The sequence below is a fragment of the Ahaetulla prasina genome, chromosome 5 (assembly GCF_028640845.1).
Source record: "Ahaetulla prasina isolate Xishuangbanna chromosome 5, ASM2864084v1, whole genome shotgun sequence".
Classification (NCBI taxonomy): Eukaryota; Metazoa; Chordata; class Lepidosauria; order Squamata; family Colubridae; genus Ahaetulla; species Ahaetulla prasina.
Window position 1 is genome coordinate 12247747 of NC_080543.1, and position 19726 is coordinate 12267472.

The 19726-nt window shown below is 45.1% G+C and overlaps 1 protein-coding gene across 1 annotated transcript in view; it reads right to left on the bottom strand.

Annotated features, from left to right (window-relative positions):
• Positions 1-17868, bottom strand: part of GRM5 (glutamate metabotropic receptor 5) — a 345525-nt gene extending 327657 nt beyond the window's left edge. The window contains exons 1-2 of the mRNA XM_058185133.1: positions 17864-17868; positions 16195-16931 (exon numbers count right to left, since the gene is read on the bottom strand). Coding sequence (XP_058041116.1) covers positions 16195-16931; positions 17864-17868 — 742 coding nt within the window. The remainder of the gene's footprint in view (positions 1-16194; positions 16932-17863) is intronic.
• Positions 17869-19726: the final 1858 nt, after the last annotated feature.

The following is a 19726-nucleotide window of genomic DNA, read 5'->3' on the forward strand; positions in this document are numbered from 1 at the left end:
TTCTAATACTCAAAACATGGTTTTTGTAGTATCGTTGCACTGGACATAATCTGTTTTAACTCCTACCCTCAAAACGACGCTATAGAGCACTGCTGTTGTGTCTCGCCCGCTCCCCCTGCCGCAGCCGGGCCCCTCTTATCTCCTGCCGGACGCTGATAGTTCGGAAGAATGTCCTGGCATGCCTCCAGGCCCCAGCCCTGGCACCATGCCCGGACAGGCCGAGCAAGACGAAGGGCCTGACGTGCCTTCAGCCCCCAGTCCTGGCACCATGCCCAGGCAAACGGAGCAACTAAACCCCTCCCCCACAGCATGTGAGCCTGAAGAATGTGAAGCCAGTCATGAGCTAAGATTACCAACAGCTGGAGGCTGGAGAGATCCTCACTTCCGGAGAATTGAGAGGCGACGTCAGCAAAAGGAAGGGACGGGCAGGCCTGGATAAGTGCTGAGTCATGGAGCCACACCCCATGGCCTATATAAAGGATCTGCTTTCTAGCATTCTCTGAGTCAGGCAAAGTCTAACTTGGATTGCTGAAGTCACTTCCTGGTCTCCTGCCTGCCTTGAGAACTCTGATAGGACTTTGGCAGAGCTGCAGAGGCACGCTTGATACGGACTTCCCCGACCCGGCCGTCAGTGGAGGAGTGGGACACGACAACTGCACACCAGAACAACCAGACACAAGAACAGTTTTTTCCCAAATGCCATCACTCTGCTAAATAAATAATTCCCTCAACATTGTCAAACTGTTTACTAAATCTGCACTACTATTAATCTTCTCATCATTCCCATCACCCATCTCCTTCTACTTATGACTGTAACTTTGTTGCTTGTATCCTTACGATTTATATTGATATTGATTGTTTCTTGATTGCTGATTTGTAGCCTATGACTATCATTAAGTGTTGTATCATTAAGTGTTACATTTGTACCCTATGATCATACCTTGATGAACTTATATTTTCTTTTATGTACACTGAGAGCATATGCCCCAAGACAAATTCCTTGTATGACCAATCACACTTGGCCAATAAAGAATTCTATTCTATTCACTGGCGAATTAACATGGGTTTTCTTGTATTTTAAATTTGCTTTTTCAATTGTATTGCTAATGATTTGCCATAAGCCTTATCCTTTAGGGAAAAGCAGGAGAGCATGAGATATATTTTAGAGGACAGTTTCGTTTTCAGCTATTCTCAAGCCCCCATGAACAAAGCAAAATATTTCAGGGTTTTATTTCAGGGAAATATTTCAAAATATCTCAGGGGCTGCCACAAAGAAGAGGGAGTCGGGCTGTTCTCCAAAGCACCTGAGGGTAGAACAAGAAGCAATGGGTGGAAACTGATCAAAGAAAGAAGCAACTTAGAACTGAGGAGAAATTTCCTGACAGTTAGAACAATTAATAAGTGGAACGACTTGCCTGCAGAAGTTGTGAATGCTCCAACACCGGAAATTTTTAAGAAAATGTTGGATAACCATCTAACTGAGATGGTGTAGGGTTTCCTGCCTCGGCAGGGGGTTGGACTAGAAGGCCTCCAAGGTCCCTTCCAACTCTGTTGTTATATTATATATTATATTTAGCACAAGTTTATCCCAAAGCAAACCTTGGGAAACGCAGAGAATGTATCTTATCCATAGTCATTTTGACATGTTTTTTTTTTCCTTTGCAAATGTTTCTTTTACTTTTGTAGGATCCAATCTGGGTCGGTCACTGAGACTAGAGGTTTTGTCCTCTGAGCTTTCAGACTCAGGATGTGGCCCATCTTCAGTAAATTTCTCTCTAGCGAAGTGCGTGCTTTCGGTCAGGGGTCTCCAACCTTGGCGACTTTAAGCCTGGAGGACTTCAACTCCCAGAATTCCCCAGCCAGCAAAGCTCCAAGGCTGTTTAGGTTGTTCTGTGTGTTACAGGGGTAAAATGCTCCCGGTTCGGACGGGATCAGCCGATCTGGTAGCGAAGGCAATGGGTGATTCAGAGAACCAGTAATAAAAATCCCTGCCCCCCACATGCCCAGCTGAGCCGCGCAATCATCAGAGCCTTTTTTTTTACTTTTAAAAGCATTTTTTTACAACCTCTTTGGCTAAAGAGGTTGTAAAAAAATGCTTTTAAAAGGTTAAAAAAAAGGCTCTGATGAGCACAGCTGAAGCCTGTTAGGCAAAAAATGGGGGGTGGGGGGTTAGTTTTTGAGACAGAGAGAGAGAGAGAGAGAGAGAGAGAGAAAAGAAGGAAGGAAGGAGGGGGGGAGGGAGGAAAAAGGAGAGGAAGGAAGGATTACAAACCTGGCACTAGATGCAGCTTCAGAGGATAATCCAGGGCTGGAAGGGACCTGGAGGTCATCTAGTCCAACCCTGCTCCAGCAGGACATTGTTAGTGAGTTTCTGTCTTTTGATTTCCCAGTCACATAGTTACATAGCCACACCCACCCAGTCACATGACCCCCACCAAGCCACGCCCACCAAGCCATGCCCACAGAACCGGTACGAAAGAAATTTAGATTTCACCCATGGTGTGGTATTTATGTGGTGCTTATTATATGTGGCTTTTTAGATGTTGATTGGGGTGTTGTTAGCTGGCTTTTAAAGTCTTTGGCTGTCGTTTGTTTGTGCTGCCAAGCCCGGGGCTTCTAAGTACTTGATAAGCTGGAGGTAAATCAGCACTCCTGTTGACTGACGAGAGGCGTATTTCCCAGGCTGCAATCTCTTCCCTGGCTGTTTTTGTGCCTGCTCCTCCGACAATCTTAGTAGCTGCAAAATTGAACGTATGTCCTTGTTCATTGCAAGGAGTTCGGGTCTCCTTGTCTGACCACTTGTTTGTGTTTTGTAATTTTGTGGATACTTCCACCCTGCCTGTCCTACATAGTCACAGACATTCCATGCAGGGAATCCAATAGATCAGCGGTCACCAACTAATGGTCAGTGGACCACCGGTGATCCGCGAGAAAATTTTGGTGGTCCGCAGAAAAATTATTTGCCTTTTTTATTATATTGCACTAAATCGGGAGTCCTAAAACTATGGGCCCTGGGCCGGATACGTGCAATGAACATTTGTGTTGCTGCAGAGAGCCTCCCACTTTGGGGTCTTCTTGTGTGGGTCAGAGGGAGGCAGAAATTCTGAGTCAAGGTCTGCTTCAGCCTCCTGGTCCGGGGCTTTGGGCAAAGGCTGGAGGGAAGCGCCACTGGTGGCAAGGAGCCAGAGGGCCTTGCTCCAATGGGACTGCATCATGGCCTGGAACTGGCTGACCATCTCAGCCCGCTGAGCCTCCAGGCACCTGTACCTGGCCTTGCACTCCCACAGGTCTTCCCTTTGCTTGGAAAGCCTATGCTCCTAGTCCTCAGTGAGATGCTTCTACTAAGCCTCCTCGGTCAGATCCAATTTGAACTGAGCTGTTTTGCCAACTCTTTCTCCTGGTGGCTGCTTAGCTCCAACAACGGCTTCCTGTTGGGACCCTAAGTAGCCTGGGCAGGCAGGCGAGGAGTGGCTGGCAGGAGAGGGGTGAGTAGAGGCCGGCGAGGTGCCCCTTGATGTGAGTGACATCGAGTTGGCCACGCCCATCTAGTCACATGACCACCTATCCATGGCCACCCAGCCGGTCCTTGGGCAGATCATATTAGTGGTCTGTGGGATTTAAAATTATGAATTTAGTGGTCCCTGAGGTCCGAAAGGTTGGAGACCCCTGCAATAGATTGCATTGGAAGTATCTCCCACCTCCACCTGGTAACTGGCTCATATTTATGACAGTGGCGGTTTCCTGGTGTCATGTGATCACCTTTTGTGACTTCCTATTAAGCAAAGTGTATAGGGAAGCCAGATTCACTTTATACCTGTTAACAACTGCAGTGATTCACTTAACAACCGTGGCAAAAAAGGGTCATGACTTGAGGCAAATCTCACTTAACAACGGTCTTACTTAGTAACTGAAATGTTGGACTGCATTGTGGTTGTAAGTCAAGGACTACCTACAGATAAATTTCTCTGTTCCATTGGGAAGTATATACCCAAGAGGTCTGATCTCAAATTTTGATCGGTTGGAGAAAAGTATGCATTTAATAAAACTGGGATTTCCTTCTAAAGTTTGTAGTTAGCCCCCCGAAAAATCTTCTCTGGGAAGTTTGTTGTTTGTTAGAAAGTCCATTATAAATGTAATTTCCTTTGATGAGCGGGGAAGCTATTGAAGCATGGATCCTAGGCCCAGGGAGTGAGCAGATGAAACATTTTAGTGCTAGAAAACTGTTAGTGGGTGGAACTCTAATTTGTTTTACTGCTGTTTGTTTCTCAGTTTTTATTTTAATCGTTGAATCTTCTTTTTTTTTTACGGAATTTTATACAACGAACTGGTTATTACTGTCTCAACAGCTTCATGGAGAAAGGTGAAATAAACTTCTTAAAATGAAAATGAAAAAAAACCCAAATATTTTAACAAGAAAGAAGCCTTCAAAGGCATTGTTCCAAACAAAGTTGTGTTGTTGTTTTTAAACTGGCTCCCTGTGAAATCACAAGGCACTTTATTAGCCCAACTAATTTATTTGGACTGGGGCCAACAAATACTGACAATTTCTCTGTATATACCAAACGGTTCATTTTGTAAGTCTTCAACCAGTGCTACGTAACCATCAAATCTTCTAGTGCATTGACTCAGTGGACTTTTTTAAGTTACCTCCATGGAATATGGTAGGAAGAAAACGGGAATATTCTATATTCCCGTTTTCAAATATTCTAACATTAGCAGTAAAATTCTAACATGCACTATTAGTAGCTTCCTACAGATGTTATAGTAGATGTAGAAGATGACCAGGATGAGCTTGAGGGAGGGGTCAAACATGTCATAAGCAGGGGCGGGTTTCAATAGTTCACTACTGGTTCGCTCGTGGGCATGTGCGCGCTCTCATGTGCACATGATGCTTCTGCGCATGCGCAGAAGCATCCAGGCGGGTGGGCAGAGCCTCCCGCCACTGCCGCTACCGGTTCACCTGATCTGGTGAGAACTGGTAGCAATCCACCACTGGACATAAGTCCTGTTGTGTCTGCGCCCCCTGACCCAGGCCTCCTGCCAGAAAGTGACTTGGAAAGTGAGGGGGAAGGGCCATCAGGACTTACATCAGGAGCACCTGCTTCCCTGGCTCAGCTCCAGGAGCCAGAGGCAGGCCAGGCGGAAGAGATAATGAGGCCTCCGTCCCCTGACTCTTTCCCCCCAGGCCACACCTCCAGACCCAGCTGATGGCAATCAGGCCTGGCTGGACCTTAGGTTCCGTAGGCAGGAGAGGAGGGAACAACAGAAGCAGGGGTGGGGCGAGCCTAGGAAGTGCTGAGTCATGGAGCCACACCCCACAGGATATAAAGGCAGCAAGAGCTGCTGTGCCTCTTCATAGCAGGCAAATCAACTGATTAACTAAGAGCTGAAGTTTATTCCTGGGTGACTCATTGGCGTCGAGGGAGATAACAGAGACACTTGGCAGACGCTCGCTATTTTGCTGCCAGAGCTGATAGTGCTGGTTAATTAAGCCATCACTCGGACAGAAGTGAAGGGGGACAGAACAAGTCCCTGCACATCCATAAGAGACCTAGGTTCAATCCACCTTGAATGCCTTTCTTATCTCCCGCTCATTTCCCTTGACCGTTAGTTGGTCAGATTCTTGTGGAGAGCAATAAACCTTTATACTCATTTGAACTGCCTGAATCTCTTGATTTCCCTGGTGCTTGACAATGAATGTTCTTCCATGCCAACTCCCTCACAGAAGAGAATCTTTGTAGCTCAGGGTTGAATTGTGGGGCCCCTGGTGCTCTATAAGCTTGGTTGTTTTCTTGTAGACATTTCATTACCCAACTAGATAATGTCATCAGTGCTAGAAGGGGTTTGCTGTCTATTTATATATACATGGCTTGCCCTTATCAATGCTGATGGGAGTATTCTTGGCGGTTCAATGACTTGGCTGCTGTTTACAGCTAGCCTGTTGGTCTGAATTGCTAGTTCCTTGATTACATTACAATACATACCGTATTCTAATCAATGTGACACCATGGATAAGCATTACAACTTCAAAAGAACCGCTTCATAAGATATAAAACTGGATTGGAAGAGAAACTCAAAAATTTGACCCAAAGATCCTGTTTAGGATAGTACTCTACAAACATCATAGGACATGAATGAGTAGGTTCTCCACGGAACACCCTAAAATCAGGGGTGAAATCCAGCAGATTCTGACAGGTTCTGGAGAATTAGTAGCGGAAATTTTGAGTAGTTCGGAGAACCTGTAAATACCATCTCTGGCTAGTCCCAGAGTGGGGTGGGAATGGAGATTTTGCAGTCTCCTTCCCCCCAGGAGTGGGGAGAGAATGGGGATTTTGCAGTATTCTTCCCCCCAGGAGTGGGGAGAGAAAGGGGATTTTGCAGTACCCTTTCCCTGGAGTGGAGTGGGAGTGGAGATTTTGCAGTATCCTTCCCCCCAGGAGTGGGGAGAGAATGGGGATTTTGCAGTATTCTTCCCCCCAGGAGTGGGGAGAGAAAGGGGATTTTGCAGTACCCTTCCCCTGGAGTGGAGTGGGAGTGGAGATTTTGCAGTATCCTTCCCCCCAGGAGTGGGGAGAGAATGGGGATTTTGCAGTACCCTTCCCCTGGAGTGGAGTGGGAGTGGAGATTTTGCAGTATCCTTCCCCCCAGGAGTGGGGAGAGAATGGGATTTTGCAGTATTCTTCCCCAGGAGTGGGGAGAGAATGGGGATTTTGCAGTACCCTTCCCCTGGAGTGGAGTGGGAGTGGAGATTTTGCAGTATCCTTCCCCCCAGGAGTGGGGAGAGAATGGGGATTTTGCAGTACCCTTCCCCTGGAGTGGAGTGGGAGTGGAGATTTTGCAGTATCCTTCCCCCCAGGAGTGGGGAGAGAATGGGGATTTTGCAGTATTCTTCCCCCCAGGAGTGGGGAGAGAATGGGGATTTTGCAGTACCCTTCCCCTGGAGTGGAGTGGGAATGGAGATTTTGCAGTATCCTTCCCCTGCCACCCCTACCAAGCCACGCCCACCAAGCCACGCCCACAGAGTCGGGAGTAAAAAAAAATTGGATTTCACCACTGTCTAAAATGTTTCCATTGCAGCGCATCACAAGAGGCTGGAGGTTCTTATTCCTTACATTTTGCAGATGTGGTTTGTCAACTTGGCATCCACGAGGTAATCTTTTATTTTGGACATGATCGAGATGCTTATCCACCCAAAGAATCCAGTGTCCCCGATTACCAAGCGCTGACCTTGCTGTGCCACCCAATTTGCATGTACCTTTATCTCTTATATTGTTCTTAGCTGCCACCGTTGTGACAAATCGTCTGGCAGTGGGCCTGTTTCATTAAGCTAATTAGCCAGGCATTTTCATAATGTCAACTAAAGGACTTTTGGGTTAAGCGCTTTGTTTCAGTGGCTAATGACATGGAAAACCGTCTTCCCATTAGCATCACGTTCCACTCATGACGTCCTGGCTAAGGATATTTGACGTCAACGGCCCTCAAATTATTGCAACATCTCCTGTTTCTCCCCCGGGGTCAAGAATGGCAAATCTCTCCAGGTCATTTCTACTCAAATGAAAATCTAACACCCAGCTGGACTTTCTTGTTTTTTGTTTTTTTCCTTGAAGACATTTTGCTTCCTATCCAATCAGCTTCTTCAGTTCTGACTGAGGAAGCTTCTTGGATAAGAAAGCAAAACGTCTTCAAGGTTTGGTAAGGCCACACTTGGAATATTGCCTTCAGTTTTGGTCGCCACGGTGTAAAAAAGATGTTGAGACTCTTGAAAGAGTGCAGAGAAGAGCAACCAAGATGATTAGAGGACTGGAGGCTAAAACATATGAAGAATGGTTGCAGGAACTGGGTATGTCTAGTTTAATGAAAAGAAGGACTAAGGGGAGACATGATAGCAGTCTTCCAATATCTCAGGGGCTGCCACAAAGAAAAGGGAGTCAAACTATTCTCCAAAGCACCTGAGGGTAGAACAAGAAGCAATGGGTGGAAACTCATCAAGGAGAGAAGCAACTTAGAACTAAGGAGAAATTTCCTGACGGTTAGAACAATTAACCAGTGGAACAACTTGCCTCCAGAAGTTGTCAATGCTCCAACACTGGAAATTTTTAAGAAGATGTTGGATACCCATTTGTCTGAAGTGGTGTAGGGTTTCCTGCCTGGGCAGGGGGTTGGACTAGAAGACCTCCAAGGTCCCTTCCAACTGTGTTGTTGTTGTTGTTGTCAAGGAAAAACCAATAGTCCATTTGCCATTTGAAGAAACACCTTTGGGACAACCATGACTTGGATGATTGAGAATCTTCATAGATAGCAGCCTGAGCACTGACCCCTAGAAGATCTCACTCCAAATTTCTCTAGAATCTAAGAATGGATACTGAAAGTTATTAATTTGGCTGAGATGACTAAAATTTCAGCTTTTTTAAAAGACAATACGCAGGAAAGATATTTAATTGAATGGAAAAAATGGATTGATTATCTACAAAACAGATATTAGATTAAGAAATATCAGATTGCCTTTGAATAATTAGAAAGTTATTTTATGTAATGGGGAGGGGGTTGGGAGATGAAAAGCTTTGGATGTGGTTATTTGGATTGGAAGGGAAAATTTTATTCTATGTTTGGTTTATGTATAACAATATCTTGTGATTGACCCGGGAAGCCGGGGGGGGGGGGAGGGTGGAAGGGGTTTTTTTGGGAGGGAGGGGGGAAAAAGGGGGAAAAATGTTTTTGTTTTTAAAAACTCTTTCAATAAAAAACAAACAAAAAAAACCAAATTTCTCTAGAATCTGAAAATTGTTCCTTGACTCCTATTCTCCAATTCCTGTTCTTTACTCAATTAAAAATCCATAAGATTGGCTCTTTTCTAAATCCCAAGCAATTGAATTAGCTTGCTGTGAGCTAGCAATGGTGGTGAAAGTGTTGCAGTGGAGAAATCAAATTCTAGTTCATGGCAGCTTGGGCTAGACCTTCTCTCTCTCAGCCTCATCTGATCCCACAATAAACTGCAAAAAGACGTTCATGGAAACTTTCTTTGAGTTCTTAAAAGAAAGGCAGGGTAATGACGCACAAAATTAAGTTGTTTCATGAGTCCTATATAAAATTAAGAGGGTTCACATTGATACCAATTTCTGGAACTTTTGTTCGTTTGATTTATATCCCACTTTTCATTCAGGAGCTGAAGGAGTAGTACATAGTACTCCCAACAGAAGAGAATATTGGGTTGGATTGTGGGGTTCTTGTTGCTCTCTGAGCTTGATGGTTTTCTTGCAGACGTTTCATTACCAAACTAGGGAACATTATCAGTGCTAAAAGGGAGTGAGGTGTCTAAAGTTGAGGAGGAGGAAGTCGGGGAGGAGGAGGAGGAGGAGGACAACGACTGTGGGGTCCTTAGTGCTTTCTAAACCTGCTGGTTTTCTTGCATTGGTTTCATTACCCCGCTACATAATATCATCAGTGCCTAGTACTGTGTATAATGCAGTGCATTGTGCATAATTATTTTATACTATTTCCTTGCATTATGATATATGAAAACGATATATTAAGGTTTCTGCAGCCCATAGTGTACTTTTGCCCAGGAAAATTTATATCTGCCTGGAATGAGGATGCTGGACAGCCAATTGTTAAAGGATGATGGAATTATGAATTGAAAAGATGAGTTGAATTATTCATATTCAAACCTAGGGCTGACTTGTTCTTAATAATAATAATAACAGAGTTGGAAGGGACCTTGGAGGTCTTCTAGTCCAACCCTCTGCCCAGGCAGGAAACCCTACACCATTTCAGACAAATGGTTATCCAACATTTTCTTAAATTTTTCCAGTGTTGGAGCATTCCCAACTTCTGCAGGTAAGTTGTTCCACTTATTAATTGTTCTCACTGTCAGGAAATTTCTCCTTAGTTCTAGGTTGCTTCTCTCCTTGATGATTTTCCACCAATTGCTTCTCGTTCTACCCTCAGGTTCTTTGGAGAATAGTTTGACTCCCTCTTCTTTGAGGCAGCCCCTGAGATATTGGAACACTGCTATCATGTCTCCCCTAGTCCTTCTTTTCATTAAACTACACTTTATAAAGTGCTAGGAACTGTGGTCCTAGACTCCATCAAGAACCTCAAAAAGCTTTGACTCTGAAGGTTGGGAATAGAGAACCGACTGAAAACAAGGAATGTTTATTTATTTGTATTTATTCATACCCACCTTTATTGTTTTCAAAAATAACTCAAAGTGGCAAACATATCCAACAGACTTTCCTCCTCCTATTATTGCCTTAACAACAACCTTTTGAGGTGGGTTGGGCTGAGAGAAATTGACTGGCCCAAAGTCCCCCAGCTGGCTTTCATGGCTAAGACAGGACTAGAACTCACAACCTCTTGCTTTCTAACCTGGTGCCTTAACACTAGACCAGGGGTCGGCAACCTTAAACACTCAAAGAGCCACAAAAGTCCTAAATGGAAGCCCCTCGTTCAATTCTGGAGCAGACCGGAAGTCCGGTTCCCCCACCATAGAGTCTCCTCCTAGTGCGGTGCCCTTTTTCTTCTACCTGTCCTAACCAAAAGCCCTATCAATTGTGCAGCCGAATAGAAAACCCACCCCTTGCCATAGAGTCTCCTCCTGCCACACCATGCTTTCCTCACTAACCGGAAGCTCCTCTCAAAATTGTGGTGCCGACTAGCGACAGGGAGCCGCAGCAGAGGGATGAAAGAGCCACATGCGGCTCCAGAGCCACAGGTTGCTGACACCCTGCACTTGATCAAGCTGGCTATGAAGCATCAATAGTGATTCTGCTGAAACCGAAAATATACTGAAGTAACCTCTGTAAAACAAAACCAACAAACGTCGCTGTGGAACTGTGTTATGCAGGTAGTCCTCAACGTACGACCACAATTAAGCCCAAAATTTATGTTGCTAAGTGAGAAATTTGTTAAGGGAGTTTTGCCCCATTTTATGATATTTTTTTTGCCACGTGTGTGATGTGAATCACTGGGGTTGTTATATTAGTAACACGGTTGTTAAGTGACTCTGGCTTCCCCATTGACTTTTTTTCCTTGTCAGAAGGTCGCAAAAGGGGATCACATGACCCCGGGATGCTGCAACCGTCATAAATGTGAGTCCGAATATAAATCACATGAGTATGGGGCTACCGCAGCGGTCGTAAGTGTGAAAAATGGTCATAAGTCACTTTTTTTCAGGGCCGTTGTAACTTTGAACGGTCACTAAGCGAAATGTTGTAAGTTGAGGACTATATAAAATAAATTGGAGCAAATGGGATCATACACATGTTTAAACCTGCAGATAGAACAAGTAGTTGCCTAAAAATATCCAGAGATGTAAAAAGACTTACCTTTAGCCCAGCGGTTCTCAATCTGTGGGTCGGGACCCCGTTGGGGGTCGAATGACGATTTGCCAGGGGTCGCCTAAGACCATCGGAAATATGGGAAGTATACTTGTGAGTCAAAAAATTGCACTCCAATGGTTGACTCCACAAGCCAGCTGCAGGCTCTTCAAATCGCTAGCCGAATTCGGCTTCAGGCGCGATGAATTAAAAAAGAGAGAAATCTTTGCTCTGATGTCTCCCTCTCAAGCCAGCTGCAATCACTCCCAATCGCTAGCCTAATCTGGCTTCAGGCGCCATAAACTTAATAGGGGAGGAGACTCCGCTTTAATGCCTCCGTCCTCAAGGCAATCGCAAGCAGTTCAGATCGCTAGCCAATAGGGCTTCAGGCGCGATAAATTCAAAACGAAAATAATTTTATGGTTGGGGTCGCCACATCGTGGGGAATTGTATTAAAGGGGTCGCAGCACTATAAAGGTTGAAAACCACTGCTTTAGCCTATTATGGAATCCACACAATATAATACATCATTAGCCTTTTAATTATTATGAGGTATGCAAACATATCACGGTAATAAACACGACACACTGCTTAAACAATGAATTAATAATAGCTAAGTTCCCAAATACACTTGCTAGGCGATATACACCTAGTCCTCGACTTATGATCACCACTGAGCCCAACATTTCCATCGCTAAGCGAGACATTTGTTAAGTGACTATTTCCCCCATTTTATGAGCTTTCCTGCCACAGTTGTGACGTGGATCACTGCAGTTGTTCAGCTAGTGACGTGGTCGTTAAGTGAATCCGGCTTCCCCATTGACTTTGCTTGGGATGCCGCAACCGTCATAAATGTGAGTCAGTTGTCAAGGATCCAGATTTAAAGCACATGAGTATGGGGTTACTGCAACGGTCGTAAGTGTGAAAAATGGTCATAAGTCACTTTTTTCAGTGCTGTTGTAACTTTTGAATGGTCACTGAGCAAAATGTTGTAAGTTGAGGACTGTCTCTATTCTGTCTCTATTCTGTTACATTCAATAGGGCCCGCTACTAAGGAAACATGCATAAAATTGGGTTGGTAATGAATATTAACTAGTCAAATCAAACCCTAGTCTCTTTTATTAGATTCCATATAAATGTAAAAGCACATTTTATCTATACTATATATCTATATATTATTAAAACTCTCATGTCCGTTTGATTGTCTGCAACTTTCAATTGGGCAACACTGGAAGATACCGTATGGGACAACAGTTCTTGTAGCAAGTGGACTAACTTACAGAGCATTGCCAAGGGAATATGAATCCCTTGGGAGTGAAATTTGGGAAGAATTGTTGCTTCTTCACAGCCACTAAAGGTAAAGGTTCCCCTCACACATATGTGCTAGTCGTTCCCGACTCTCGGGGGTGGTGCTCATCTCCGTTTCAAAGCCGAAGAGCCAGCACTGTCCGAAGACGTCTCCAGGGTTATGTGGCATGACTAAATGCCAAAGGCGCACAGAACGCTGTTACCTTCCCACCAAAGGTGCTCCCGATTTTTCTATTTCCATTTTTTACGTGCTTTCGAACTGCTAGGTTGGCAGAAGCTGGGACAAGTAACGGAAGCTCACCCTGTTACACGGCAGCACTAGGGATTCGAACCACTGAACTGCTGACCTTTTGATCGAGAAGTTCAGCATCGTATCTGCAGTGTATGCGGCCATAAATGTAGTCATGAAACCGTTTAACGGCAGCTACAATGGCCAGAGCCTCCTTGTCTAGTTGACTATAATTCCTCTCTGCCGACGACAGAGTCCGAGAAAAATAAGCAATTGGAGCCTCAGATCCATTTGTTAGTAGGTGGCTCAGAACAGCCCCTATGCCATATGGAGAGGCATCACAAGCTAAAGTAAGGGGGACACTGTCGCTATATTGGACCGACACGGCATCCGAGGTGAGGAGAGCCTTGACAGCAGCAAAAGCAGAGGCCTGGGCTTTGCCCCATGACCAAGGAGTCCTGCCATCAAGTAACCTATGAACAGGCTCCGCCACAGAAGCCTTATGGGGCAGGAACACGCTATAAAAGTTAAGGAGCCCCAAGAACGACTGCAAGTCTGCTTTGCAGGTAGGAGTAGGGGCATTTTTTATCGCCTCCACCTTTGACGGGGTTGGATGCAACCCATCAGCATCAATTAGGAACCCCAGGAACTCAACCCTAGGCACCCCGAATTTACACTTAGACTTTTTAAGCTTAAGGCCCGTCTGTTGGAAACGGGTAAGAACCTGTCGCAGGCGGCTAATGAGGGCATCCTGGCTGGTGGCAGAGACCAACACATCATCAAAATATGGAACGACTCCAGGTATGCCCTGCAAGAGCCGCTCCATAAGACTCTGAAACAACCCGGGGGCCACACTAATCCCAAACTGCAGGCGGCGGCATTTAAAAGCGCCCCTGTGAGTGACAATGGTTTGTGCAGCCGCCGTGGCATCATCCACAGGAAGCTGCTGATATGCTTGTGCCATATCTAACTTAGCAAAGATAGACCCCTGGCCCAAAGAGTGGAGAAGGTGTTGGACTACAGGAACTGGATAAGGGTGTGCCTGCAAAGCACGGTTCAATGTGCATTTAAAATCACCACAGATGCGTGCGAACCATCCGGCAATGGGGTGACAACAAGAGTGTCCCACTTAGAGTGATCGGTGGGCTCCAGCACCCCTTGCACAATCAACTTATCCAGTTCCTTGTCCACCTTTGAACGCAGCGCAAAAGGCACCCGTCGAGGCTTAAGCCTAATAGGAGACACCTGGGGATCAAGGTTTAGGGAGATAGGGTTGCCCTTATATTGACCCAGGGTATCAGCAAATACCTCAGCAAACTCAGACATCAGGGCCTCGAACCCATCTGTGGTGGTAGAATGAATGCCTGTGATGTTAAGGCTCAATGCTGAGAATCAATCCAACCCTAATAAGCTGGGTAGGTCACCCTTAACTACAAGCAATGGGAGGCGACCGGAGAAAACACCTTTCTCCACCCGAAGGCGGGCACCTCCAAGAATGGGAATATCATTCCCTTAATAGTCCTTCAGCCTGGTGTTACAGGCAGTCAATTGACTTTCAGTGAAGCTTGGAGCTATCTTCTGTAAGGTGTTCCAGGCAATAATAGATTTAGAAGAGCCTGTGTCCACCTCCATTTTACAGGGCACCCCCTCCAACTTGATAGTAAGAAAAATTTTCTTGTTGGAGCCAGTCAAAGCCTGGCTGATCGACACTGCAGGGTTGGTGTTTCCTCGGTTCACGGTGAAGCAATCATCTTGGGACACAGGAGGACCTCTCTGGAACCGTCTAGCCGGACGAGGACCTGATGGAATATTGTCCAGTGGGATGGAACGACAAACCCTAGTCAGATGTCCCCATTTGCCGCAAGGAGAGGGGAGGGAGGGAGAGATGAAGGAAGGAAGGAAAGAAGGAAGGAAAGAAGGAAGGGAAAAGAAAGGAGGGAGGGAGGAAGGCAAAAGAAAAGAGGAAGGAAGGAAGGCGAAAAGGGAGGGAGGAAAAGAAGGAAAGAAAAAGAGGAAGGAAGGAAGGAAAGAGGGAGGGAGGGAGGGAGGAAGGAAGGAAGGAAGGAAGGAAAAAGAAGGGAGGGAGGAAGAAGGAAGGAAGGAAGAAAGAAAGGAGGGGGAGGGAGGAAGGAAGGAAAGAAGGAAGGAAAAAGAAAGGAGGGAGGAAGGAAGGAAGGAAACATGAGGAAGGGATTTTAATATAATGTATTGATGACTTAGGTGGATGATTGGAAGAGATGCTGCCTAGAAAACAAACTAGGGGCAAGAATGCCTAGGGCAGTAATGACTATCCTTTTTGCCGTCACGTGTCAAAAGCGGGGAATCATGTACGAATGTGCCCACACCCGTAATTCAATGTGCCGCGCCCGCATAAGCTTGCGAACCCCCCCTTAAGCTCCCCTTGCTTTTAGCACAGTGGGCCCAGTAGGCCCGTTTTTCACCCTCCCCCCCCCTCAGAGGCCCTCCGGAGCTGAGCTAGGACCCACCGATATGGCTCCGCGTGCCACCTGTGGTATGTGTGCCATAGGTTCGCCACCACGGGCCTAGTGGCTTAATGGTCAAAGAAGGAAACATAGGATGCTATAATTGATTGAGCTGTTCAAAGCGGTGACAAAAAAATTTCAGTACTTCAGGCTTGCAATATTCCGTTAATGTATTCTTATAATTAAGTAAAATAAAATAACATATTTTAATTATTATTTCATTTTGTCACAACAGTATACACAAACATCGACATAAAACAACAACACCTCATAAAAGAAATATATATATATATATATATATAAGCAAAAGTATGCAACAACTATGTTAATTTGATATAATGAAGGGAACAAAAGGACAGGAACGGTAGGCACTTTTCTGCTCTTATGCACGCCCCTAATCTTCTAGTCAAGTTTCCTCCCTGGTTTTACTCCAAGAGGAAAGGAAGGAGAGACCGAGGAGGAACGAAGTCGATGGGGAAGCCAGCAGGAAGTTGCTCCTGCTTCCAATGCTATTTTGCCTGCCTGAGGGTAGTATCTTTTTTTCTCTGTGTAAGTAAAGAAGCAACGACCCTGTGGTTCACGAGTTGTCTAGTCAAATAATTATAACTTATTCGGACATGCAATAAATAAGATCATTCCAACATTCATGAAATGTAGGCAAAATGCAGCAGCGGTTGACCCTAAATATTAAACAGTAAATCCAGAATATTGTGTGTGGATGTTTCTGCTGTCTCTGCTACTTAAACACAGGCAGAGAGAAAGAGAGAGAGAGCGCATATAATGAAACACAGAGCCTCCTGTATACAAAACAACAGCAACAACAACATCAACAACAACAACAACAAAAGGACCTTCTTACCTTCTGTATGCACTGCAGACACGTACGTCCAGTTGTACCTCTTGACGATGTCCACCATAGCACGGGCCTGTTGTGCATCCGAAGGCACCACGCGCATGAAATACTTGAACAAAGTCTTGTCGCTTAAGTCCATGCTTGTGGCAGAGTAGGCAATCTGAGGTATGTTGAAAAGCTGCAACAGATTTTGGACCTGGATTGCCACGGAACTCGATCCGGGACCTATCACGCCGACGATGGGCTTCTTTGAGCGGTACAGAGATGTAGAGCCGTCGACACACTTCATCAGCCCTTCTTCTTCTTCCGCCGAGATGAGAGAATCGCGGATGAATTCAATGCTCTGCTCAAGAGCAACCGCCGAATGCCAGCACGAGTCCCGTATTTCGCAACCCAAGGTGATGTTGGGCAACAGAGTTTGATTCTGGTTAATGCGATCGAGGGTATGAAGCATGGCTTCGACTCTCTGGATCCCATATTGTTCTCTTACCTCTCCACATTTTCTCTCATGGACCTTGTCGACGGTTGGCTGATGATGGACCGAGAAGAGGGCCCCGATGATAATATCTCCAGGCATGTAGGCCACCACCCGCCTTTCATTGGACTGAGCAGAAACCAAAGCACTAAAGTTCCCGCAAACATTTTCCTTCAAGAACCAGATGAGAAGGAGAAAGAGCATTTTAGGGAGCTGTTTAAGCCAGAATTGGAAGCATGATGAGATGACAAAGGGTGACCATTCTTTTCTTTTTTTTAAAGCAATCGGTGAGTCTTTGGAGAAGCAATCAAGCTGAGGAGCAACTTAGGTGTTTCCAAGCATCTTCTAGACTATGGCCAACATCTTCTCATCTGCCCAGAAGGTAGGATGCAGTCATAATCTTCAAAATCTTTAAGAAAAAGATGATGGGAAAGAGTTTTTTTCTTAAATAAATGAGCACTTATAAACTTGAAACACCTCAACAGCTATTCTAGATAGAGCACCAGCTTGTTTTGATGCTTACTAGAATATCAAGTCAAAAGCAATAGCACCAGGGGTGAAATGCTCCCGGTTCGGACTGGATCGCCCAATCTGGTAGCGATGGCGGTGGGTGATCCAGAGAACCGGTAGCCAAAGTCCCTGCCCCCTCTCCTGCCCATGCCCAGCTGATCCATGCGATCATCAGAGGTTCTTTTTTTTTTCTTGTAAAAGCATTTTTTCTTTGGCCAAAAAATGCTTTTAAAAGTTAAAAAAAAGCCCTCTGATGATTGCGTGGCTCAGCTGGGATTGTCAGAGGCTTTTAAAAGCATTTTTTCTACAACCTCTTCGGCTGAAGAGGTTGTAGAAAAAATGCTTTTAAAAGGCTCTTCTGAAGATCCCAGCTGAGTTGCCTGATTGTCAGAGCCTTTTTTTTTACTTTTAAAAGCAAAAAAATTGCTTTTAAAAGAAAAGAAAAGCCTCTGACGATCAGGCAACTCAGCTGGGATCGTCAGAGCCTTTTAAAAGCATTTTTTAGCATTCGGCTGAAGAGATTGTAGAAAAAATGCTTTTAAAAGTAAAAAAAAAATGTTGGCTAAGCCCACCCAGTCACATTACCCCACCCCACTCCACCAAGCCATGTCCACAGAACTGGTAGTAACAAATTTTACATTTAACCACTGAATAGCAGTTACACTTATATACTGTTTCACAGTGCTTTACAGCATTCTCAGTATGATTTACAATGTCAGCATAACGCCACCGACAATATGGGCCCTCATTTTACCAACCTTGGAAGGATGGGAGGCTGAGTCAACCTTGAGTCCCGCAGGATCAAACCACCAGGCTGTGGGCAGAGTTAGCCTGCAATGATGCATTCTAACCACTACACCACCTGGCCTCTTACAAGGCAAGATGCAAACATCGTGCGTTCAAAATAAAACAAACAAGTTAGCTCCAAACCCATGGTTGGTTGATTTTCAGGCCTGGAAATGAACTGAATTCACAATCGTTTTTGCACAAAAATCTATTCCTGATTCGGATGGAATAGGATAACAGAGTTGGAAGGGACCTTGGAGGTCTTCTAGTCCAACCCCCTGCTCAGGCAGGAAACCCTACGCCACTTCAGACAAATGGTTATCCAACATTTTCTTAAAAATTTCCAGTGTTCACAAATTCTGGAGCCAAGTTGTTCCACTGATTGATTGTTCTCACTCTCAGGAAATTTCTCCTTAGTTCTAGGTTGCTTCTCTCCCTGATAAGTTTCCACCCATTGCTTCTTGTTCTACCCTCAGATGCTTTGGAGAATAGCTTGACTCCCTCTTCTTTGTGGCAGCCCCTGAGATATTAGAAGACTGCTATCATGTCTCCCCGAGTCCTTTAAGTCTGACTTATTCTGGCAGCTTTATTTACCGAATTTCATTTAATTCGCAGTTTTTGTAACCCCCCCAAAGCCCACAGATTCAGAACAACGTATAACTGAGGCCCGTCTCTATTGCAACAGCTGCCCTATGGAAAGCCACCTCCTGTTTTTTAAATACATAGACGTTATAGTCAGGATGTTAGTTAGCCCAATATACAGGTGGTTGCTTTTGTGAAATTGTTAAATAACTCATTTTTTCCTTCCTTCAATTATTTTAATTTTGGTGATGGGGGCTTCTATTGTTTTTGTACATTTGAAGAACGGTTGCAAGATTTGGGTTTGGCTAGTCTACAGATAAGGCATGCTAGGGGGGGATATGATTTTTTTTATTATTATTTTTATTTTGCATTTATATCCCGCCCTTCTCCGAAGACTCAGGGTGGCTTACACTATGTTAGAATAGTCTTCATCCATTTGTATATTATATACAAAGTCAACCTATTGCCCCCAACAATCTGGGTCCTCATTTTACCTATCTTATAAAGGACGGAAGGCTGAGTCAACCTTGGCCCTGGTGGGACTTGAACCTGCAGTAATTGCAAGCAGCTGTGTTAATAACAGACTGTCTTAGCAGTCTGAGCCACCAGAGGCCCTGGACATGATAGCAGTATTCCAGTATTTGAGAGGCTGCCACAAAGAGGAGGGGGTCAATTTATTTTTCAAAGCACCAGAAAGCAGGGCAAGAAACAATGGATGGAAACTAATCAAGGAGAGAAGGAATCTGGAATTAAGAAGAAACTCCCAATAGGTAAAGGTAAAGATTCCTCTCGCACATATGTGCTAGTCGTTCCCGACTCTAGGGGGCAGTGCTCATCTCCATTTCAAAGCCAGAGAGCCAGCATTGTCTGAAGACGTCTCCACGGTCATGTGGCCAGCATGACTAAACGCCAAAGGCGCATAGAACGCTGTTACCTTCCCACCAAAGGTGGTCCCTATTTTTTCTACTTGCATTTTTTACGTGCTTTCGAACTGCTAGGTTGGTAGAAGCTGGGTCAAGTCACGGGAGCTCACCCCGTTACCGGATTCGAACCGCTGAACTGCCGACCTTTCGATCGACAAGCTCAGCATCTTAGCCCTTGAGCCGCCACGTCCTCCAAACTCCCGAAAGTGAAGACAATCAACCAGTGGAACAGAAGTTGCCTTCAGAAGTTATGGGGGCTTCA